Source organism: Auxenochlorella protothecoides (genome assembly GCF_000733215.1).
Source record: "Auxenochlorella protothecoides strain 0710 unplaced genomic scaffold scaffold54, whole genome shotgun sequence".
Lineage (NCBI taxonomy): Eukaryota > Viridiplantae > Chlorophyta > Trebouxiophyceae > Chlorellales > Chlorellaceae > Auxenochlorella > Auxenochlorella protothecoides.
In genome coordinates, this window is record NW_011934258.1 from 32,838 (window position 1) to 55,419 (window position 22,582).

A 22,582-nucleotide genomic window follows, 5' to 3' on the forward strand; every position below is an offset into this window, starting at 1 on the left:
AGAGCAGCAAGCTTGGCAATCACATGCGCACCTCACTCCTCGTCATCGTCATCGTCGGCGAGCTGATACTCCTGTGTGGGACAGTACATGTGCGAGGCTGAGCTGTGGCGACTGAGGTGGAGCTCGTCAGTGGCAATCACTGCCAATGGAGCATCAAGCACCCATGACACATCACCAGGCACGTCCGTGGCACCTCCTTGGAGCACCATCCTGTGCCCTCTCAATCCACTGGCTGCAATGCACACTCTGCACTCCAGCCACCTTGTACCCCACTCCGCTCATGCCCACTCACCATGGCGACGTCCCACCGACTGCCCGGCGCGGCGGCCGACACATACTTGACAAACTTGAGGAGCTCCGTCTCCTCATCGCGCAGCACCAGGCTGAGGCAATTGGCGGCAGGGGAGATGTTGAGCACGCCCGACTCCGACTCCCCCGCCGCATCCCCCGGCGAGCGGTACACCTCGGCCGTCTCTGCGGCGCCGGCGCCGCCCTCCCCCTCATCGTCGGCCAGCATGTAGGCCTCGTAGCCGCCCACCTCGCCCCCCTCCCAGGCCTCGCCGGCCCCGGGGCCGGAGCCCAGCATGCACAGCACGGCGTCCAGGCAGGGCGCCGCCGCCAGCACACCGTGGTGGGCCACCGTGTAGTCCATGCCGCGCCGGAAACGGCGCACCTCGCCACGCGCGGTGCACGGGCGCAGTGTGGTCATCTAAGCGGGGGGGGTGGGGTTTCAGGAAAAGCAGGGGGAGGTGAGGAGGAGCTGGGAATTGGCGAGCAGCTCGAGGGGAATGGATACCTGTTATGCAAACTGGATCGGCTCAGGAAGGACTGCAAATTCGACTCTCAAGGGGCGGCATGGCAACCTGGCATACAAGGCGTCATTGAACCTGGGCACCCAGCAGCCGATCTGGCCTATTGCTGGCACGCTGAGACATGCACTGCATGGCCACACCCCGATATATCGCCGCCTCTCCACCATCTCACTCTCCATTGCACCCCTCCCATCAACCCCTCAGCCACTGACTCATGCGAATACTCAAGGGTCGAGCTCTCCAGGCCAGTTCCACACCTTTTCGACGAGGTGCGCGAAAGCGGAGCTGGTGAGGAGCTCCTCCCGCACCCGCTCCAGTATGGGTCCCGGGTCCGAGCCGGCCTCCGGCGTGCCGGTTGGCTCGCCACTGTACCGCAGGTACCGCTGCTTGAAGGCCGGCCCCACGGCCTCCCAGCTTGGGCCCAGGCCCACCGTGTAGGATGCCGGCGGTGGGCCCTCCCCCAGCCCGTCCCGTTCATCCGCCGCCTGGCAGGCTGCCGTCGCCGCCCGCGCCAGCTCCGGTTTGAGGAAGGCCTGCAGCTGCACCGACCCCTCCTCCCGGAAGCGAGCGGCCACCTTGGGCCAGGTGGCCTCCGCCAGGTAGACGGGGTTGACGTAGCGGGCCAGCACCTCGAGCTCCGCCTCGGGCAGGGGCCCCGCAGTGGCTGCTGCGTCGCTGCCCCCAGGCTGGGCGCCGGGCATGAGCTGGAAGTCCCGGGTCCGGGGGTCTGACTGCAGCTGCAACTGGCGCAGCGTCGCCGAGTCGGCGCCCTCGGGGGGAGTGTCCCGGTGGAACCAGCCCTGGGCGGGAGCGGGGGGGGGCATTGCTGTCCACACCGATCCGTGTATTTGGGTGATGGAGTGCGAGGGTACCTGAGCAGAGCCACATGCTCAGGTGGAAGATGACCACACCTTCACACCAGCCACCCCGCCAACAAACCTGGATGCTCATCCGGGGCTGGTCCACAGTAAAGTTCTCCTGGATGGAGTGGAAACTGACGCCTGGCTGCACCGCAAACATGGCCATGGTGTTCCAGAGGGGGAGCACGCTGGCGCTCGGGAAGACGGCGGGCTGAGACTTGAGCTCTGCTCAGGGTTGAGGGGGGAGGGGAGGAAGTGGGTGAGCAGGAGCTACCCGCAATGCAGCATGGTGTAGTCATGTTTCTGATCCATGGCAAAAGTGTAAGCCAGAGCCCTGGGTATGAAGGCACTTCCTCCACGGATGCCAAGCTCGAGACTCACCCCAATCCCTCAGAGCACCCGGCGATGACCACCCCGCCAAGGTGTGCACCCCACTGCGCACACACACGAAGCATTGCGGCCCTACCTGGGTCCTGGGGGTAGAGCTCCAGCAGGCCGCCATTCTCTGCCTTCCAGGGCCGCTCCGGGTCTGTGAGGTAGATGATGAAGGACACCGCCCGAGTGCCGATGACATCGTCGTGGCAGAGCAGGTGGCCGCCCCGGGCGTGCACATTGCAGGCGCAGTCGGTGCGGTCCGACAGCTCCCCGCACCCCGTCACCGCGGAGACAAAGGCGCGGAAGTCGGGGCTGTAGAGCGCGTCGCGCAGCGCCCGCACCGTGGGGAGCTTGGCCGCGCTTTCCGCATCCAGGCCGTCCAGGTTGGCGAGGTCGCCTGCTGGAGGTGGGGGAGGGAGGGGGATGAGCGTGTGGACCCAGGTATCCATGCCCCATTCCCCACGGCCGTGATGCAAACGCGCTGGAGCAAGGTGAAGGCAAGCGATTCCCAACTGGCCTGTCTGGAACATGTTGAACAGGTCCGTCTCCTTGTACGTCGCCTGGACGTTGGAGATGATCTCCTCGCGCACCGCTGCCAGGGCATCGTGCTCGCAGATGTCGGTGATGACGCAGTGTGGGTATGGCTGGGCTGCCTTGTACGCTGCTGCCAGCGCCTCCCGCGACTCCGTCCCCGTGACACTGGGCCGGATGATGTCGACGGCATGGCCTGCTGTCTTGGCCTTCTTGGGCACTGGCTCCGAGTCTGTGGAGTCATGTGTGTCATTTAATTAATAAGAAAGGACGTGCATGCGGTTGCTTTACATAGAGGGGCATGAACCTTCTCACAGGCGAGGTCGTCGCCATCGACCAAATCGACAGAAGCTCACCAGAAGTCATGTTTGTATAGTTTATATGCGAGAATTTATATGTGGTAAGTTTATACCACTTCTGACGGATCAAATTCGGTCACTGCTAGTATTTGCTCTGGCCATGCACGTAGACATCATGCAGAGCTGCGCGCGCGCGCCATACAGCATTCCTACTTGAAAACTTGTGCGATCGTGACGCAGCATGCGGGGTTTGACAGTACGGCTTTCCCGGCAGCTTGTCCACAGGAAGTGTCCGAGTCCAGCAATAACGCCTACGAAGGAGCCATCGCGAGAGCGCGCCAGCCTTGGCACGAGGCGTGATCACTATCTGGTGGCGAGGTGCATCGTCTGACACTGGTCCCTTGCCTTCGATCATGTCCTCTATCTGATTGCTTTATAGAGTGACCCCTTCAGATCGCACATGGAGAACTCGGGCGTCACGCACCAGTACGGCGCAATCTCCTTGGCCCAGAGGGGAGGAGCGGTGAGCGGGCTTTGGCCTGGGAGCATGAATGTTGCGTCCACAGGAAGAGCAACATGCGATTCATTCTCTTTGAACCCTCCTTTACGTGGATCTCCACTCCTTCCACACAAACACACAGGCATCTGGCGCCCTGAAGGCCTCCAGCGCTGGGCTGTCGTGGAAGCGGTCCAGTGGAGGGAAGGCGGTGGACGTCCCTCTCGCTGGTGAGCCTGATCGTTTGATGGTGCTGTTGTGTGTGGAGTGCTGAACCGTGTGCGGGGCGGGGCATTGTTTTGGATATGCATCCGTGGATCCAAGGCTTCCCTGACATGGGTAACTGTAATTTCCTTTCAAGGGTGGGAACCTTTCACCCCCCTGCCAAGGATCAGGTTGCCTCACTCTCCTGGAATGGTGCTGCCTTCATTGACACCAGCTCATTCAACCCACTGCTACCCCCCAGCTCCCCACACTCACACCGCCTCCCCACACAACACCCAGATATCAAGTCCCTGGCCTGGTCCCGGGGCCAGAAGCACAGCATGCTCAGCGTGCAGCGCGTGGACGGCTCGTTCCTGGGCTTCACTGGCTTCCGCGACGGCGACGCCACGACCCTGGCCTCCGCACTTTCCCGGCCCGTGCCCGAGCAGGCGCAGGCCACGCTGGGGCACAACTGGGGCGACGCGGCGGCCGACGGCGCGGGCCTGACCTTCAGCGTCGGGGGCGGGCCGGCCTTTCGCCTGCCCCTCACCGACGTGGTCCAGGCCCAAGCTGTGCGCGAGGAGGTGATGCTGGAGTTCCCCGCCGACGACGCGGCGGCGGGGGAGCACGTGGACGCGCTGACCGAGGTCTCCTTCTACCTGCCCAAGGCGCCGGCGCCGGCGGCCGCCGAGGCTGGGGAAGCAGGCGGGGACGAAGTCACGGAGGCCCCCTCCGCCGCGCGAGCGCTGCTCCAGGCGGTGCTGCCCTACACCGACGCGGGGGCGGCCACGGGCGACGCCATTACCTCCTTCGACCAGGTGGCGGTCATCGTGCCGCGCGGCCGCTTCGACGTGGAGATGTACGCCTCCTCCCTCAAGCTGCTGGGCCAGGCCCAGGACTTCCGCGTGGCCTACGACACCATCCTCCGCATCTTCGTCCTGCCCAAGACCAACGTGCCCCAGACCCTGGTGGTCATCTCCCTAGACCCGCCCATCAGGCAAGAGGGGCTTGGGGTGTGGGTGTGAAGGGGGGGAGGTGGAGAGGGTTTGCGGGGGGGCCGGAGCTGCTGGTGGGAATGGGGCAGGAGAATCCTCTACATGGCTCCTCACCACCCTAAAACCCTCACCCCCTCCCCACCCCACCACCCTGTACAGGAAGGGTCAGACCTTTTACCCGCACATCCTGTGCCAGTTCCCCAGCGACGAGCAGGCCACCCTGGAGCTGGACATCACTGACGAGGCGCTGGCAGCCAAGAACGAAAAGAACGGCGGGAAGCTGCAGCGAAGCTATTCGGGCCCTGCCACCGACGTCTTTGCGCGCGTGCTGCGGGGGCTGTCGGGCTCCAAGCTCACGCGCCCGGGCGCCTTCCGCGACGCGGAGGGCTCGGGCTTTGCCGTCAAGTGCTCGTACAAGGTGGGTCGTGGGTTGGGTATGCGGCACAGGGGTTGCAGTGGCAAAAGGCTGTGCATGGGGCTTCTGGTGTGCACCGTGCGGTGGCGGCGACGATCCGCCATGACCAAGCGCGCCCTGGTCAGGGCAGACCTGCGAGCACATACTCACCCGCCCCACCCCATGCTGCACGCAGGCGGACGACGGATACCTGTACCCGCTGGAGCGCGCCTTCTTCTACGTCCAGAAACCGCCCCTGCTCCTCGTCTTCGACGACGTGGACGCCGTCGAGTTCCTGCGCCCCGCCCAGGGTGGGCAGGCTGTGGCGTGGCGCCGCATGCGGCTGATGGGGCATGCTCGCTGTCTCTGCGAAGGGTTGTATGCTGGGCACCTCCCAGCACGCCGCGTGAAATACGGAAAGCCCTTTGCAAAACATATCCGTGTGGTCATGACTCTGCGTGTGCCCGTACACAGGCATCCCCTGCCCCACACTTCATTCAAACGCAGGCGTGACGGCGGCCAAGACCTTTGACCTGAGCGTCCGGCTGCGCAACAGCCAGGACTACCTGTTCCGGGGCATCCCGCGCGGCGAGTGGACCAATCTCTTCGAGTTTATCCAGGCCAAGCAGCTGCGCATCGAGAACTTCAAGGAGGCGCAGCAGGGCCCTGGAGCCACCGCGGTGTCCTATGCCGCCCTGGGCGGTGGTGAGCTGCGCGTGTGGTGGCGGGCCAGCTTGCCCTGTAGCAATACTATGTGGGGCAACACAGCTCCACGCGAAGCTTGGAAGGGCAGGTGGGCCAATTTTCTCTGGTCCCAATATGTACCCCCTCCCTCACCATTTCCCCTAACAACGCACGCAATGCCAGGTCTGGGGGAGGAAGGCGGTGATCTGGAGGAGGACGAGGACGAAGAGGACGAGGACTTCGAGGCTGGGGTGGAGAGCGAGAGCTCGGATGGGGAGGACGAGGACGAGGAGGGCCAGCCGATCGTGGTCCCGGAAGACGACGAGGAGGTGCGCGGGCGCCGGTGTGAGGGGGCGAGACTGGGCGTGATATACGATCATGGCCATCGGCGTGGTGATCGGGTGTGGATCAGGGCGAATAGTGGGTTCCGGGGCGGGTTTGTGTCGCGGATGCAATCCCGCGCGGGGGCCGATCGCCCCGGGACGGTCCAGCTGCCCCTCAGCGCCTGCACAGCAACGGAGGGCATGTGCCCGTGATCGGGGGCCCCCTCTCACTGTGTGGGACATCCCCTGCATCGGCCCGTCCTCCTCACAATTCAAATCGTCAGCCCGGCATGCTCGCCGTCTGTCACTCCGCCTTGGGTTCTTTTCGCACCTTTACTCCGCCAGCCCGCCCCAGTCGCACCGTAGTTGCGTTTCCCCGCCTCAGCTCCCGCTCATCACCCCGCTCCCTCCTCATGGGCAAGCAGGACGAGAAGCCCGCAAAGAAGGTCAAGGCCGCCGAGGATGCCCCGGCCAAGAAGACCAAAGCTCAGTCCAAGGCTGAAGGTATGCTGGGATCAAAATGCGAGTTCGTGTGGGACAGGGTCGGCCACCCATCGGTGGTCGGGAAGCTCACTTGCACCCATGCCCCGGGATCCGGGGCCCTGTTCCCTTCGCATCCCTACCTCCCAACCTAGCCTCCCTTCCGCTCCACCACGCAGGCGGTGTGAAGAAGGCTCGCAAGAAGAAGGACAAGAATGCGCCCAAGCGCGGCATGTCTGCCTTCATGTTCTTCTCCCAGGACCAGAGGGAGTCGGTGAAGGCCGACAACCCCGGCATCGCCTTTGGCGAAGTAGGCAAGGTGCTGGGCCAGCGATGGAAGGAGCTGTCAGAGGCGGACAAGAAGCCGTACGAAGAGAAGGCCGCCAAGGACAAGGTGCAGCGATATGGGGTTGGGAGTGTTGCGAGGGCGGCAGGTCCTCCTTGCGGGGCTCACCTGGCTTCCTGGGTCCCTCTCTGGGGCTGGTGATGGCGATGCTTGTGGTCAAGCACGCTCCACTGCGCTCAACCCTGGCTGCTTCGACTGCACAGGAGCGGTATGAGAAGGAGAAGTCGAGCTACGAGGGCGGAGCAAAGCAGGAGGACACCCCTGCCGCAGAGGCCGGCGGCGACGATGATGATGACGACTCCGAGTGATGCTCAAGCGTCGGTCACGCTCCCCCTTCATTGATGAGTCTCTGCCGTGTGCCCTGCTTCTTTGCTTGTCCTGACTTGATCCCGCTGCCTTTCACCATGACCGGGTGCGACCCTGCAGGGGTGTAATGCTCGGCCCCCTGCCTTTTCTGGGTGGCAAATGATCAGCAAAGCATGGCGAGGCGTCGTATTCTTCATCGGGGGCCAAGGTTGGGCATGCCGTGGATGACAGCCGAGTCTCTCAGGAGAGCAGGCTACTCGTGGCACCCTCTTCAGAGGTCCTGGTGTGCTGACCTGATCTCAGGATGTTCCTGGTCCTGGGGCTGCTCCTCCCCCGGCTCCCCCTCCCCCCCCACTTGCTGCTGCTGCTGCTGCTGCCGGGCCCTCAGCACCGGCAGGTCCATCTCGTCTGCGCACAGCTCTCCATACCAGTCCATGGCCGCCACCCCACACCTCCTCGCTCAGGTAGTCTCGCCGCCGGATGCACTGGATGGTGAGCTGCCCTGCCGCGTCGACTGCTGTGGTCCCTGCCGCGCTCCCAAACCCTGCACATGAGAGGATGGGGTATTGGGAACAGGTGTCATCGTGCTGGGCTGGTCGGCGGTGGAGCACACACGAGAGGCATGGTGCTGCGCGGCCCCTGAACGCGGAGTGTGCCTGACCCTCCCCACAGAAAGCCCAGCTGCTGATCTTTGTGCCCTCTGGCAGGAGCGATGCATGTGGTGGGCGCCCCATCACGTGCAGGCATTCGCCCCCTTCCACCCTCCCATCGGCGTCGCTCGCGAGCACCCCCGCCACCTCGCCCCCCGCCCGCCTCGCCCCCCGCCCGCACAACCCCACACCACACACCCGCCCACCCCTCTCCTCCCCCCCCCTCCGCCTGCCTGCTATGTCGCCATCAGAGGACAGGGCCACCGCCACCACCTCCGCCCCCGGGTCGTGCTCCATGATCCAGTCGAGGTCCTGGCGCGACACGCACGCCCCGCCCCCGGCCTGCCACGTCATCATGTCGCGGTCGTCCCAGACCCCCCCGCCCCAGGCGCAGGCCTGGGGCGAGGGCGAGTGGCTGAACAGGCAGGCGTCTGTGACGTGCGCGGCGGCCCAGCCGTCGGCCGCCAGCGCTGCCGCCAGCAGGCCGTCGGCATGCTCCGCGCCGAGGTCCGGCGCCGCTACGGCGCGCGCGCCCGCGCCAAAGCCGCGCCGCTCGCGCAGGAAGCGCGCGTACCGCAGCACGTAGGCCCCCAGGTCGGTGTGGCACCAGGCCAGGCGGTTGCGCTTGCAGGCGGGGGCGGGGGCGGGCAGCGTGGCCAGGCGATCGCACTGCGGCGCGGTGGGGCGCTGGTAGCGCGAGTAGAAGTCGAAGGCCACGACATCGGCCGAGCCGCGCGCCGCCTCGGCCGCCGCGCGGGCCAGGAAGGAGTCGGCGTACTCGTTGTCGCCGTTGGTCACCAGCAGCCAGGTGGTGTCCTCGGGGCAGGCTGCAGGGCGGAGGGAGGAGGGGGCTGGGGGGGTGGATTCATGGACACTGAGAGAGAAACGGCAAGGACAAAATCCCAACGCTGGGATAAGCGAACGGACGGATTGTAACAGTGGATCAGGGGGTCAGACACTGAGGTAGCAAGTGATGGGTGGTGCATTTCATGCAGCCCCCGGAGCCACAGAGCGTGATTCACATGGATGCCACTGCCCGTTGGCCCACCAAACACTGCATCGTCTGTCAGGTTGTATAAAAGGGCATGGTAGTAGGGCGACCACATCCCATCCTCCGTCTTGGCTGCAAAGTCGGGCCCAATCTGTGCGAAGATGGGTGCGCTGTAGGGCTTGATGAGAGATACTTGTTAAGGGGAAGGAGGACCCGGGCACTTTCCCCATGCACCAACCACGGCAGCTCTCTGCTGCTCACCCACTCCGCAAAGACCCAGATGCGGGGGTCGTCAGACGCGGCCACTATGCTGTGCAGCTCAGGGAAGGCAGCTCCATCCATGACCAGGATGACAGCTTCCCATCTGCAGGGGGTTTGGGAATGAGAGATCGGGTCTATAGGCCGTCATAAGAGCTCACAAAAGGGCAGTCCAACATGACTTGCACAAAGGGAACCATCCCGGCACCACTCGCCTACTGAAGCTCTGACGCTGCAGAGAGCGAAGGAGGCGCGGCAGCCCAGTCTCCGCGTCTGCATGACCCCTGTACGTCCGCACGACGATGCAGAATTTATTCAGAGACTCAGTTGAAGTGCTGTCGTTTGCAAGTACGGGAGTCGCGGCGAGAACTAGAATGAGCAAGCATGCCAGACCCCGATGCCAGGGCATGGCGTCGAATAGGACTGTGAAGAAGTGCTGATGGATCACGCGGAAGTCCTCTCGATCCGGCTGTCCCAATCAGCAGGTCGAAAGGAATATTTGGATAGCGCATTGCTGATCATGGCCGTGGCCGGAGGCGCCGATTGCATCGTGCTGTGGTAGATCATCTCCCGACAGCATCAAGTTGCGAAACAAGTTTTCACTGTTTCCTCAAGGAATGGGACCCAGCGACTGATACGAGAAGAAAACGGCTTCTGAAAGCCTCAGTGTCACATGGGCGTCAGCAACAGCAATGCGAAAGTATCTTATGGTCTGCGCCCCAGTGTATAGAGCGTTGTTATGCGGCATAATTGAATGCAAGGGGAGACGAGCCCAGGGACTTGATGGGCTCCTCCCCTCCCTCGTCAGTCATGGTCCTGTGGTGGGGCGGCACCCTCCCCGCTGCCCTCCTCGCTTTCGCTCTCGTGCGGCCGGGGGAAATGGGCCCCGATGAAGGAGCCATAGTCTCGCTCCGGGTTGGCGACGATAAAGTCCTCAAGGTCGGACAGCTCCCCCTCGCCCACGCACTCGCCCCCCTCCTCACACAGCACGGCCTTCAAATAAGGGTTAGTCACCCTGGCCAGCCTGGCACGGCGCCGGGCCGCCGCGTTCCGCCCGGCGCCGGGCGCCGGCTGAGCGGGCGGGGCGTCGGCGTCCGAGGATTCCGGCGACGCGGGGCTGGCATCCGCGCCGTCCGCGCCGCCCGGCTCCCCAGGGTCGAAGAGGCGGGGCGCCGCGTCGGCGGTGGAGGCCAGCGCCGCCACGCAGGCCTCGGGGCAGGTGCGGAGGAGCTCGGCGCAGGCCGCCTGCAGCCCCATCACCTCTTCCAGCAGGCGTCGCGCCTCGAGCGCCGCCGCTTCGTGTACCGCGACGCACCCCCCCACCCTGCCGGCCAGCTCCAGGCTCAGGGCCAGGACCTCCGCCGCAGCGTGCGCAGCGTGGGGCGGGGTGGCGGCGCGCGGGTCCCGGCTTCCCCGCCCCGCATGAGCGCAGGTCAGCGCATCCAGCTCGGCAGCCAGGCGGGCGAGCGGCCGGCGGGCGCAGGCGAGGCAGGCTGCCATCAGGTCCAGGGCGCCACTCACCAGCGAGGCCGGCGGGGCAGCGCCGGGCACGATGGGGCGACCCGCCGGCTCGCAGTCGCACGGAGAGGGCGGCCGACGCGGACTCGCATCGGCCCTCGCTTTCCCGCGATGCCCCAGGTCGCGACATGGCGCCCCCCCCTGGCGTCCAGCAGCACCTCGCACGCACAGGTGGCCGCCACGTCCCACACCGGCAGCAGGGCCAAAGCCGTCGTAGCTGGTGTCGCTGCCGCGTCGTCCGCCGTCTGTGGGTCTGCGGGCGTCGCGAAGATTGCGATCCCCGTCCATCCCGCAGCCGCCGCCGCCAGGCGGCGGAACAGCCAATCCAGGGCAGCGCGGAGGGTGTCGCCCCGGACCCCCACCACAGGGTGGTCGAGTGCCTCTTCCACCACCCAGTCCGGCAAGGGGTCCTCCGTGCAGTCTGCATGCCCTGCAGCATGGAAGGCGAGCCAGGCCAGTGATGCCCAGACTGTCACAGCCTTGTCCTGTGAGGGTGTAAGCAAGGGGTTACTAGGAGAAGTGCTTGCGAATGTGGTCGACACGGAGATGCAGGGAGGGGGTGCCCAGGCCGACCTGCACTGTGAGGGACTTGGTAGAATGAAAGCTCCTCGTGCAAGCCAAAAGAATACTTGTCTGAAACAACACATCGCTCATGCCACCACCCACGCACCGCCAGCTCTGGGGCTCTGCCCGGGGTCGGTTCCAGGTCCAGGAGGGCAGTAGCGGATGATGGGGTGAGATTGGATGGGCCCAGGCGGCTGCTACTCAGGACCTCTCGTAGGATGTCTGGTAGCAGCGCCAGCGGCGCATAGCGAGCCACCCGCTCTGTAAAGGTTGTGTGTGGGAGGAAAGCAGGATCACGGACGGCACACTGAATCCTGCAACAGTGCGACGGACTGGGTGCAGGGCTTTGGCGCACCTACCCATAACCCCCGCTCTGAAACCCCCTCTCGCCCCAACTTGAGGACCCACCCGCGAGAGCAGCCTGCTTCGCCTCCTGTCGCGCCAGTGGCATCAGCCAGCAGAGCAGCTTCAGCACAGCTTCCAGCCACACCGGCGCGGCCCAGCGTGCACGTCGCGTGACCAGCTCGTGGAGGTGCAGGGCCAGGGTCAGCCCCACCATGCCCAGCGGGCAACTGGAGGCCCCTGCGGCGGGGCAGGTGAGACGGAGTGGGGCGTCGATGGGCAGGAGAGGGATGTGGACAGGTCGCCCCTGAACAGCACAGAGTCCAGGGACCGAGCGCCGATCCGAGCCTAGTTCAGAGCAGACGGCCCCACCCCCTCACCCCTCCACCCCCCTCACCCTGCATGGCGGCCGTCCAGCAATTGCGGCTCTGGAAGCCCAGCAGGCCCAGCGCGGCCTGCACCCCCAGCGCCACGGCATCACTTCCCTCGAGTGGGGGCAGCAGGGCCTGGACCCAGGCCAGGGGTCCATTCGCAGCCCCAACCTTGTCCCCGGCATAGACCTCCCCCGCGCCGTCACAGGCGCGCAGCGTGCACAGGGCCAGGCCCAGGCAGGCGGCGCCGGCGCCCTGCCACGGCGCGGCCACGCTGGTCTCCAGGAAAGAAGCGGGCAGGGAGGCCGGAGCGCCGTCCGCCGTCCCGCCCCCGAACGCAGCGTCCAGGGCGCCATCCACGCCGCCCCCGCCGCGCGCGGCGGGGGGCGGCGCGGAGTCCTCGTCGAACCAGTCCCGGTACCGGGCGTCCTGGAGTGAGGAGGGGAAGAAGGCGCTTCAAGAAGGAAAGATGTATGATATGAGCTCCTGCTGAGCCTCACACATGCCATATGCTGCGCAGGTAGATTTGTAGGGCAGCGCCCCCTCCCCCGAGCCCCCTTGGACCCTGCCACCCTAGACTCACCCCCAGCAGGTCCAGCATGGACTCCTTGTCGGCGATGTAGGCCGCCCACATGGCCTCCCGCTCCTCCTCGCCCATGTCGGGGGTGGGGCGCATCAGCACCCGCGCCGGCGGGAGAGACCCGGAGTCGGAGTCCGGCTGCTCGCCGGAGGCTCCACTCCGGCCCGGGGAGGGCGGGCCTGGCGCAGGGATTGGTAGCAGCGGGAGCTCGGCATCCAGGCGCTGAGGCTGGATTCGGCGCCGCGGGGGCTCACTGGCGGCTGGCGGTCCTGCTACCCCGGCATGCAGCTCTTCTGTACCGAGGTCAAGGGGTGCAGGGGTGGCAACCTGCCCATTGCCCTGCATGGGTTGCAAGGCAGCATCACCCATCGCGAGGAGTGGGTGCACTGCAGGGGCCTCTAGGCTCCCTTCCTCCATGCTCGCCCTGTTGCTGGGGAGGGGTCGTTCCGCTTCTTCTGGGACCCTGCCAGCCGCTAGACGCGCGTCGCGGGCGCCTCCCCACTGCGACGCGCTTTCCCCCTGTGACTGATGCCCTGCCCCTGCCCCGCCCAGGAGGAGGGCGAGCAGGTCGGGGGGAGGGGCTGCCGCCGCCTCTTGTGCCTGCCGCTGCCGCTTTGTCGCCTTGCCTGTGCCCTTTGGGGTAGGCTGGCTCTTCTGCACCACGGTCGGCCGCCCCGCCCCAGCGAGCGCGTCGTGCAGGCGGTAGGCAGTCATCAGCGCTGGCCCGCCGTGTCGGACCCCGGGGTGGAGCACCAGGTGTGGCGCCGTCAGGCCCTGCAAAAGCAGAAGGGGTTGGTGTCGGATGGGACCACAGGGAATTGGCGAGCATGAGAGGGGGAATAGCCGGCAGCGGATGTGTGAGATGAGGGGGCAGGAATGCCCTGATCCAGGTTCCAGGAGACTCGCCAATGTGCCCAAGGAACCTGGCACCGCCCGCGGCACCCTCCCAAGGAAGAACCTTCTGACTCCCACCAACTCGCCTGGATGCAGGCGCAGTGCCCCAGCCAGACGAGGCGCAGGGCCTCAGCATGCGCAGCGTGGTCTCCACCGGTCGCAAGGGGGCCCTGAGCCACGAGGCCAAGCGCATGGGCCAGCAGCGGTGGCGCCAGGCCGATGCGGGGCCCCTGGCGGCCCCCGACGCCGTCTGGGTCCAGGAGCAGCCGCAAGATCTGTGCTCGCAGCGGGGGCGGCCAGTCGACCACGTCGGAGCTCCGGCTGCCTGGTGAGAGGGGGGTTCTTTTGTGTGTGTTAGGGGAGGAGGGGTGGAAGGGGACATGAGTGGGAACATGGAGGAGGTAGAGCCAGTCAGCATGGCGCTACGCCGCACATCACTCATCTGACACGCTGGCAGGAACGAATCAAGGGTCCTCGTACATGAGAAGTGCCCCACCGCTCATACCTAGCGCGGCGAGGTACTGCGCCAGCTCCCAGTGCACCGCCAGGAGGGTGGAAAGCGCGGCCAGCGAGGTCCTGGCACCCTGCACAGCCCCTGCCTCCTCCGTGACCGGCTGGAAAGCGCGGCCCGCGCAGTCCCCCGCCAGCAGCAGGGCCAGGGCCTGGATGCGCCGCGCCCGCTGCGCTGCCCGGCCCTCACCCCAGGCGCCGACGATGCGCACGACCGTGGCGGCACAGGACAGCTGCGCGGCGAGCGCCCGGATTGCCCGCCGGCGTCCCAGGCTGGTCGTGGCCGTCCCGGCCACGAGGATCAGGCGGAGGGCGGGCGCGGAGGCGGGGCTGGGGCGGAAGTCGGGGGGCTGAGTTGTGTCCTGTGTAGGATCTTGGGCCTCTTCAGCCTCCCCCCTCCCGCCGCCCTTCAAGCCTCCCGGGAACCCAGCCTCGAGGACATTCAGGGCGAGCGCCAGGAAGGGTTCCAGGCCATCCCGTGCGGACGCTCCCGTGGCCGCAGCCGTCGCTGTCGCTGCTGCCTGGAGGTGCCCCGCCAGCGACTCCAGGGCCCTGGCCTGCATGGCGTCCGGCAGGGAGGAAAGCACGCCCGCCAGCAGTCTGGCAGCGCCGGCGTGCGCCAGCACCAGGTCGGCGTGCCGCTGCAGGAGCAGGGACCACATCCACGGCTCCCGCTGAAAAGTCTGGTGGAGGGCGCTGCGGCACAGCTGGACGCGGGAGGGGCCAGGGGAGCGTGGTGATGGGCGGTGGGTTGGGAAGCAGTGGGATCGCAAGGCATGTGGAGGGGCAGGGGAACACACTGACTCCTCGAGAGCCCCCATGGCACCTGGGTGAGGTCTGGGGTGTCCAGGTCGGACGCTCGCTGCATGAGCAGGACGAGGCCCTGCGCCAGGGCTTGGCGCTGGGTGGATTGTACGCCGTACCCCTTTGAAGGGGTCCTCGGCTCATTCGGGGCCTTCTTGGCGGGCCTCAGGTTGGGAAATCGGGCCAGGATCGAAGCCAGTGAGGAGGGCAGCTCCGTCACCTGCGCGCAGAAATGTGATCGTCAGGTGGATCCTGTGACGAGACTGCTCTTTATTTTCTATCTCTAAGACAGAACCAGCCCATCAGGTATTGCTGGCGCACCGTGAGCTGCTGTACATGGGCTTCCACGGCGGACATGGCGTCCACCGTGGAGGCCCCAGCTGACAGCGATCGGTCGTCGAGCGGCTTTACGGGCGTGATGTAATCGGAGCTAGAATATATTCTATCCTTGCACGAGTGAGAACAAGCTTGAAGTCGTGGCTCAGCGCGTGGCATATGTGTATCTAACATCGCGCTCTGAAGATCGTCGCGATGCTTTTGAAACTATTTGAACAGATGTATCGGTCGGCAATCACCCATTAGGGGTCAAAGCTTGGAGAGAATGAGCAGGAGGACGGGGTCAGATTGGTCACGAATCAATCTACAGACGTCAAGGAAGGTGGGCTCGCTACGTCGCTGTCTGTCGCCAGGTGTCATTGGGGCTGGCGGATTATGGTTGCCTTGGGACCAGCACCATGCATTCGCTGGCGGCGGGAGTGTCTAGCCACAACCCTCGGCTTTGTGTGGTCCTGCGATGGCGACAGATGGCCCTCGACCGCCAGTTTCTGATCGACGGGCTGAGACTGGGTGGAAGGCACGCTGGCCTCCTCCGAGAAGAGCGCCTCCGTACAGCCCCGGGAGTCGGGCCCCTTTGGGCTGCACGGCTCTGAGGCGGATGCATCCATTCGAAGCTTCTTGGGCGGCGACATGTCATTGTCGATGTAGTGTAGCTCCTCCAGCAGCCCTTCGCTGCCAGTGGCAGACTGGATGTGTCTCAGGACTTGGGACATCTGTGCGATATCAGGCGTGGGAGTGGGGAGGCACGAGGGTCACAGGCATTGCATCGCCAAAGGTGCAAATGCTGCAGCGTATGTCACGCCGTGCAGACCCGCCCATCATCCATGTGTGGATGCCGGCGGAGCTGCCTACCTCGGACTCTACAGCCTGTTCGAGCTCCTCATCTGTCAACTGGTCCTGGCTTGCTCCTCTCTGAAGCAGGGGTGCCAGCAGGTCTGCAAGGGGTTGCACAAGGATGAAGGAGCCTGGCTCAGACCCTCGCCGCTGCTTTGCAGCGGCTGGCAGGAGCAAGCAACTGGGACTGACCGAGCATGGCACCCAGGGCATGCAGCCAACAACGTGCCTCTCCTCACCAAACGCAAACTCGGGGACCCTGTCTGCAGCAACGCTTGTGCTGAGTGCCTGGGGTGGAAGCCTGCAGCGGGGGTGGAGCATGAGATCGGGTCCCGATGCCTCGCCCTTCACGAGGGCAACATCTGCATGGTAGGTAGTCTTCTTCCAGCCAAAGATTTCACGGAAACCTCCATGCAAGGCTTCAATAACCACTGAATCCGCACGGCCCATGCTGTACCTCACCGCACGCTCTGGCTCAGACCCTGCTGGAGTTCCACCTTGGCCGTGACCGTCCCTGCAGAGAGGATGTGCTTTCTCTTTAACTGAGCATGGCCAGGAACAAGAGCAAGGATCCCCGCCTCCAGCAGGCACACGTACAGGAGCTTGTTGCGGTGCCCCCCACATCCACTCCTGCTCCATGGAACACCTCCGTCAGCTTGTCCAGCATCCTCGCTGGTGGCAGGACCACCCCTCCACGCTCCTCCTGTGATCCAGGTTCCAGTTCTTGACTGACGGAATGATGCAGTGAGTTGAGCACCCATCATGCGTCATAAACACACAGGGAAACAACCAAGCATCCTGATACAAGGCTCACAGCATCTTCTATGACGTCTTGCAGTGTGAACTGGGCGACAGCAGCCTCCCTGAAGTCTGTCGAGGCCAGCAGCCTATGGAATGCGGGGTGTGAGATCCTCGGCGTACATCGAGGCGGCCCATCCATGGCTATGGCACGCTCCTGTGCACCCAAATTAATCGCACATCTTGTATTCGTGGTCCTGGTCGCGACCTATCAGCCTGTAGATGCGGCGCGGCTCGGTCCCTGGCCTGCTCCTCCCATGAGCCCTGACGGCCGGCAGGGCCGGCATTGCTATCGCTCTGGCATCCTACCCCATGCTTCACATTCTCAGAAAGCATGCATGAGAATCTGTACAGCCCCAAGGCGTCGGCATGCAAGGGATGTGCTGCACTGTCGGAAGTTTTACGTTTTCGGAGAGCGCGCGCTCGCCGGCTGACAGGTTTCGACGTCCAGGGTCATAAGCATGTGGGCTGTCATTACACATTGGGGATCCATCCTGACTCCTTACGCATCCTCCCTAGTGTCCATGAGCACAGCCAGCTCATCCGGCGACAGCTGGATCCCCGGTAGCAACGCCGCTCCCTCCCAGAAATCGAGGCTGCTGTGCACCACCCTCTCCACTGCAGGGAGCTCTGGGTGCACCCTGCAATGCCTGGCCAGGCCCAGGAGGCGCAGGGTGCCGGGGTTCCTTTTGTCCTGCCACTCCACGCCCCGCCTGCTGGACACCAGGTCCAGAGCCTGCAAGCTCGTAGGCAGGCACAGGTCCAGGCGTCCCTTGGCCCCAAAGTTGCCGCCCGGCATCATCTGCTCGCCGTCGGTGTCCTGCACCCTCAGCACCCGCAGGCCGGCGGGCAGGCGCACATCCACTGTCGAGTGGCAGGCCACCTGGAGGACGGCCAGGCGCGGCCAGGCGGGGCGCAGCGTGCGTGTGAGACCCGTGTCCCACGCTATGCGGCCGCGCAGCGCAAGGCAGCGCAGGCTGCACAGGGACCCCAGCTGGTCCATGACCTCCTGCAGCCTGCTCTCCGGCAGCTCCAGGCGAAGAAAGGAGGAGGACAGGCCGGGGGGTCGGGCCACCCCCGCCACCGAGAGCAGCAGGAGCGGGGACTGGTGGAGGGCCTCCAGGCCCTCCACCAGCGCCTCCGGGGAGTGCAGCGCCAGACGGCGCAGCTCATGCAGCCCGGCGAGGGAGGCGGGGAGCTGGATGGCGGGGAGGAAGAGGGCCAGGGAGGCCAGGCGGGGGCAGGCTTCAGAGAGGCCCCGGAGCGCCTCGCCCGCATCCAGGCCCGGCGGGGCGGGCTCGCCGACGCGCAGCGTGAGTTTGCGTATGAGGCTCCAGGACCCCGGCACGGCTGCTGGCCCAAAGGCGGCCAGCAGCGCAGGCCTACGCAGGTTTGCAGGGTGGGCCTGGAGTTGAGAGTGTTTTGAGGAACGCAACTGATTTCGGTTGTGGGCTCTTGCCGAGGGACACATGCACCTAGGAAAGGGAACCTCAACCGCTCAGGCCGTCCAGCAGCTCCTTTCCCACCGTATCGAACCCAGTCAACTCCCTGCCCTGCCGTCAAACACCTTGCAAACCCACCACGTGACCCTGATGTCCAGCGACGTCAGGTGCGGGAGGCGGGACAGCTGGTGCAGCATGTCCTCGTCAGCCGCCGCGCTGCCCTGGAAGCGCAGGGCCAGGGCCTCCACCGACCCCGGCAGCTGGGGGATGTTGAGGTCCTCGGGTCGCAGGTAGTACAGCGTGAGCCGCTGCAGGGCTGGCGCGGCCGAGGCGGTGAGGTGGGGCAGGAGCCAGGCGTTCCAGGTGCCGATGCCAAAGGACACGCGGGCGGGGGGGCTGACGTCCAGCGCGCGCGCGGTGCCCAGCCTGGCGGCGATCATGCCCTCAAAGACGGGGCGGCGGTAGGCCGTGATGCTGGACAGGTTGATGGAGAGGTCGTGCCACAGCCCCGCCGCCAGGCAGGCCGCCGGGGCGGACTTGCACAGGAGGGGCAGCGTGCTGCATGAGAAAGGGTGGAGAGGAGGCAATGTTGATGGCAAGTAGGCCAGGGCAGAAGGCCTGGAAAAGGTGCTGGTTTTGGGAGGGTGGTCGGGGGAAGGGCACCCTGGCGTTCATGTCAAGGGGGCCGGGGCTTGGAGGTCGTCACGAACAGAATCACACTCATGCCTCACTTGCGGGGATCCTTCTCCCATGATCGGACCGCCGGCGATTTCAGGAACCGGGCCTCGATGCGATGCCTCTTTATGGCGATGTCGAAGATGAGGGAGAGGGCAGGCAGCGGGAGCTCCAGCAGTTTCGGAGTCCGCCGGGCGGCCTCGCCATACCAGGTCCCCTGATCATCCCGGTTCCCATGCCCAGCGTCAGCGTCGGGGTCCTGCACGCCCATCAAATCATGGGGTCATAGGAGGAGGGGTAAGGAGCATGATTTGAGTAACCCTCCATCTGTGCATGCGGTGGCATGCCATGTGCCTGGTTAGGGCATGTGTCCCATGGGAGCCGCTCGGAAGTCTATATGGACAGGGAAGTTCTCAGATCTTCCTGCTGGCTGATTGGGATGCAAGGACGCACATAACCCCTGAATCATTTCCATTTCAAGTTCTTATGGTGAGGAGCACTGTTTGTGTCTCAGGGCCCTCACACCAAGAGTTGGAAATTTGTACTTCTTTGCGTCATTTACCAAAAGTGCTCACAACATCATCGCATGGACTGGGACTGGGATAGACCCTGCGAGGCACCCCCTGCATCCAGCCCCGCCTCGTCCATCTGTGTCATGGGGGGTGGGAGCGGGAAGTCTGGCCTTCGCTGAGCCTGAGTGCATTTTTCCGCCCAGATGCAAGCATGAGTGCAGGCAGGCTCACTCCACCATGATCACCCCCGACTCAAAGAGCACACCTTTTGGTACTCATGGAACATGTCGAGTGCTCCCAAGAAGAAAGGGCGCACTGCGTTGATCTCCATGGCAGCCAGGTTGTTCAGCTTCACCGTCATGGCTCCCTGGAGGGTGGACAGGCCGGCCAGCACCTTGGCCATTCTCGCCTTCTGTACCAACTCCACGAGGTCCTTGATCTGAAGGGGAGAGGAGACATTGGTGGGGGGGGGACACAGTAGACAGAATTTGATGCTCTTTGGCATCGGTTTGCTATGATCTCAGCAACCCACAGATACGTGAGACCAAGCACCAAGGCATCCGTGGCTGCTGAAGCTCCATAACCAGCGTGATCCTTGCAACCCTGCAAGCCAAGACTCACTCGCGTCAGATTGTCCCCAAAGATCCCAGAGGCCAGCGCCTCGTCGGTGCCGGCAGTGAACAGAAAGTGTGCGATCTCAATGTAGTGGAAGGGCAGGGGCTGGAAAGCCGTGGCATCTCTTCGATCCAGATTGAGGACAGCTGGGAGAATTTGTGGGGAGGGGGAGGTGATAGAGTCGGGCACTGCTTCTGATACTTGGGTTAGAGGCAAGCAGCTCTGTTGCATGCCCATTCTAAGCCCCCCAACCTGTGGGCGAGAGAAATGGAACGCATGCACTTGAACCTCCCAGCAACCTCACAAGCACCAGGTCCACACCTTCCAAGTGGTCCACATTCATCCAGGGAAGTGGTTTCATTGTGCACCGTTTCCTCTTCCACAGAGTGAGGGCCAGCCAGAGGGGCACCTTGCACTCTCTGTTTGGTAGGAATGGTCCGAACTCGCCCTACACAGGGGTATGGCATACAGATTAACTTTTAAAAGGGGCCGCTGGAGAGGGTCACTGCGTCGTTCACCATGTAGGCGTTCTTCAACCCTCCAATGCACATCCACATCGCACCCCAATGCATTGTGCAGTGCCATTCTCCGTTAGCAGAGAGAAGTTTGGGACGATGGTGATGAGCTCATCCTTGGCCAGGAAATACATCTGTGGGTTGTGCAGTATGATTGTGATAGCTGCTTGGCGCAAGCTTGCCTGTATCGCTGACCCCTTCTCCTAGGGCCATAGCAATGCTGCGTACCTCCTCAGGCGTCCATTCCGCAGCAGCGCTCCGAGACGCCATGCCAATATGCGGGCACTCTCCCTTATCAAACAGGCGCAGGCGATGAGCTGGAGCACTGAATCTATTCGCGATCGCCTGGTCCTTCGTCGATCAGCACGACTTGCTGAGCTATTCGAAATCGAAAACCCGCATGCATCCGTCGTGCTGCGCATGGCTTGGGAGTTTGGGGCGCACGATCTCCAGAGCATTGAATCTTCATGCGGCATACAGAGCGTCGCGAGTAACCACGACGTACCGGCATGAATTTCGGTTAATAAGAACGTCCTGCAAATCGACCAAGTGGGTCTCTGCTTGTCATGCGGCTGCTCTCCAGTACTGGCGCGAACCTGTCTCTGACAGTGTGTTTGGAGGGGAGATGAGACCCTGGCTCTCTTTCATGCATGCGGTGAAGACCCAAGACGGCTGGCATGGATCCTGGGGCCTCGGCAGGCCCTCCCTGTGCCTGGGAAGCCCGTCCTTGTGGACCTCCGGGCGAGCGAGGGCACACGGCACCGAACCGGCTCCATGGCTGAAGTTCGACAGGACGCGGCATGACGCACCCCGGCATGCATCAGCAGGAGCTCGATGCTTTCGAAATCACAGCGCCTGGTCGCCGGCATCGACGTCGCACGCTGCCAGCCCCTGGCTCGCACGGGCACCACCAAGCACCTCCCCCGGAACCAAGCCCCATGCCCGGGCCGCCTCCGCCCTGGCCGCCGCCAGCACGGAGGGGGAGGTGGTGGAGGTTGGGGGCGTGGTCCAGAAGGTGTGGTTCAAGTCCACGGAGACGGGGTATGCCGTGCTGCGGCTGCGGGCCGACAGCCCTCGCGGCGCGGAGGCCATCACCGTGGTGGGCACGCTGGCCCACGTGGCCGAGGGCCAGGCCCTGCAGCTGCAGGGAAGCTGGAAGCGGCACCCGCAGTATGGGCGCCAGCTGGCGGTGAGCGAGGCGGTGCAGGTCGCGCCGCGGTCCGACGCCGAGCTCGCGCTCTACCTCGCCAGCGGGGTGCTCCCGGGTGTGGGGCAGGTCACCGCCAAGGTGTGCGGGGTTGTGTATTCCTATCGGCTTTTTGGGGGGGAGGCACTGGTTTGGCAGAGTTGGTTGGTGATGGTGCTACAGTCCCTTTCCTTTGGAAAACTGCGGGAACCAGAGGAGGTTGCTGCCTTGGTGCTCGAGCCTGGGCTCGCCCATGCATGACTCCCTGGATGGGATGGACTGCATGAATAGCACCACAAGCCTTGTCTTTCCATGTCCATCTCGCTCCTCAGTGACAACCCTTCCCTCATTGAGTTGTCCTGAACTGCCCCCCATTCCACCAAACCAACCAACCCCTCCCCCCCACTATCACAAGGCCCTGGTCGAAACCTTTGGCGTGGAGATCGAGTCAGTGCTGTCGGCGCCTGACGCAGTGGCGCGCCTGCGCCGCTGCCCCGGCGTCGGCGCGGCCAAGGCCGCGCGCATCAAGGCCGCATGGGACGCGCTGGGAGGCAGCCGCGCGGGGTTCCTCTTCGCCAAGGGCGCGGGCGTGCCGGCGCTGGTCGCGCAGGCCCTGGCCGAGGAGCTAGGCTCCGGGGTCGAGGCCGCGCTGCGTTGCGATCCCTACGCCGCGCTTTCCGGCCGCGGCCTGGGCCTGGCGCGGCTGGACGCCGTGGCCGCGCGCCTCGCCTGCCGGAGGGACCTGGCTAGCCGGGCCGGGGCGGGCACGCTGGAGTGCCTGGGAGCGGCCGCCAACGCCGAGGGCCATTCGTATCTGCCGTGGCGCGACCTGCAGGCGGCCACGCTGCGCACGCTGGGAGGCAGCGGCGGCGAACCCTGCGCCTCCGGCGCCCTGGCCGCGGTGGTGGCCGACCTGGCAGCCGTCGGAGAGCTGGCGCTACGTCGCGCCGACGGCGCGGAGGCGCCTGAGTTTGATATTGGCGCGGGGGCTCGCCGCCGTCGCGGCCTCGCCCCCGGCGACACGTTGCGCGACGCCATTGCGATGTACCCGTTGGCCTCCCTCCCCCTAGACGCACGCTGCT

General features: G+C 64.9%; 6 protein-coding genes across 6 annotated transcripts in view; 2 read left to right on the forward strand and 4 right to left on the reverse strand.

Moving 5' to 3' along the window:
- Positions 1–32: 32 nt before the first annotated feature.
- On the reverse strand, positions 33–2,944 carry F751_4651 (PKHD-type hydroxylase TPA1; the record flags this gene model as incomplete). Its single annotated transcript, XM_011400752.1, has 7 exons — positions 33–71; positions 293–709; positions 1,070–1,612; positions 1,752–1,897; positions 2,139–2,444; positions 2,526–2,810; positions 2,935–2,944. The coding sequence occupies 7 exons, from the start codon at positions 2,942–2,944 to the stop codon at positions 33–35; spliced, it is 1,746 nt and encodes a 581-aa protein (XP_011399054.1).
- Positions 2,945–3,337: 393 nt separating this feature from the next.
- Positions 3,338–7,107, forward strand: F751_4652 (FACT complex subunit SSRP1; the record flags this gene model as incomplete). The annotated part of the gene is made up of 9 exons (XM_011400753.1): positions 3,338–3,400; positions 3,519–3,603; positions 3,878–4,592; positions 4,732–4,990; positions 5,163–5,277; positions 5,474–5,671; positions 6,319–6,477; positions 6,633–6,847; positions 7,003–7,107. The coding sequence occupies 9 exons, from the start codon at positions 3,338–3,340 to the stop codon at positions 7,105–7,107; spliced, it is 1,914 nt and encodes a 637-aa protein (XP_011399055.1).
- Positions 7,108–7,121: 14 nt separating this feature from the next.
- F751_4653 (hypothetical protein) lies at positions 7,122–9,088 on the reverse strand (the record flags this gene model as incomplete). Its single annotated transcript, XM_011400754.1, has 4 exons — positions 7,122–7,244; positions 7,534–8,582; positions 8,804–8,897; positions 9,008–9,088. 4 exons carry the CDS (start codon positions 9,086–9,088, stop codon positions 7,122–7,124), a joined length of 1,347 nt encoding a protein of 448 aa, XP_011399056.1.
- Positions 9,089–9,808: 720 nt separating this feature from the next.
- F751_4654 (hypothetical protein) lies at positions 9,809–14,944 on the reverse strand (the record flags this gene model as incomplete). The annotated part of the gene is made up of 11 exons (XM_011400755.1): positions 9,809–10,028; positions 10,116–10,573; positions 10,681–11,007; positions 11,193–11,347; positions 11,495–11,668; positions 11,826–12,078; positions 12,383–12,558; positions 13,356–13,598; positions 13,779–14,490; positions 14,610–14,807; positions 14,909–14,944. 11 exons carry the CDS (start codon positions 14,942–14,944, stop codon positions 9,809–9,811), a joined length of 2,952 nt encoding a protein of 983 aa, XP_011399057.1.
- A 2,113-nt stretch (positions 14,945–17,057) lies between these two features.
- On the reverse strand, positions 17,058–20,160 carry F751_4655 (DNA replication complex GINS protein PSF2; the record flags this gene model as incomplete). The annotated part of the gene is made up of 6 exons (XM_011400756.1): positions 17,058–17,937; positions 18,136–18,555; positions 18,729–18,931; positions 19,450–19,623; positions 19,806–19,945; positions 20,121–20,160. 6 exons carry the CDS (start codon positions 20,158–20,160, stop codon positions 17,058–17,060), a joined length of 1,857 nt encoding a protein of 618 aa, XP_011399058.1.
- A 720-nt stretch (positions 20,161–20,880) lies between these two features.
- The window catches only part of F751_4656 (Uncharacterized protein YrrC), a gene marked incomplete at both ends in the record, with an annotated part of 5,067 nt that continues 3,365 nt past the window's right edge, over positions 20,881–22,582 (forward strand). Inside the window, 3 exons of the mRNA XM_011400757.1 lie at positions 20,881–20,922; positions 21,249–21,602; positions 21,916–22,544. Coding sequence (XP_011399059.1) covers positions 20,881–20,922; positions 21,249–21,602; positions 21,916–22,544 — 1,025 coding nt within the window. The remainder of the gene's footprint in view (positions 20,923–21,248; positions 21,603–21,915; positions 22,545–22,582) is intronic.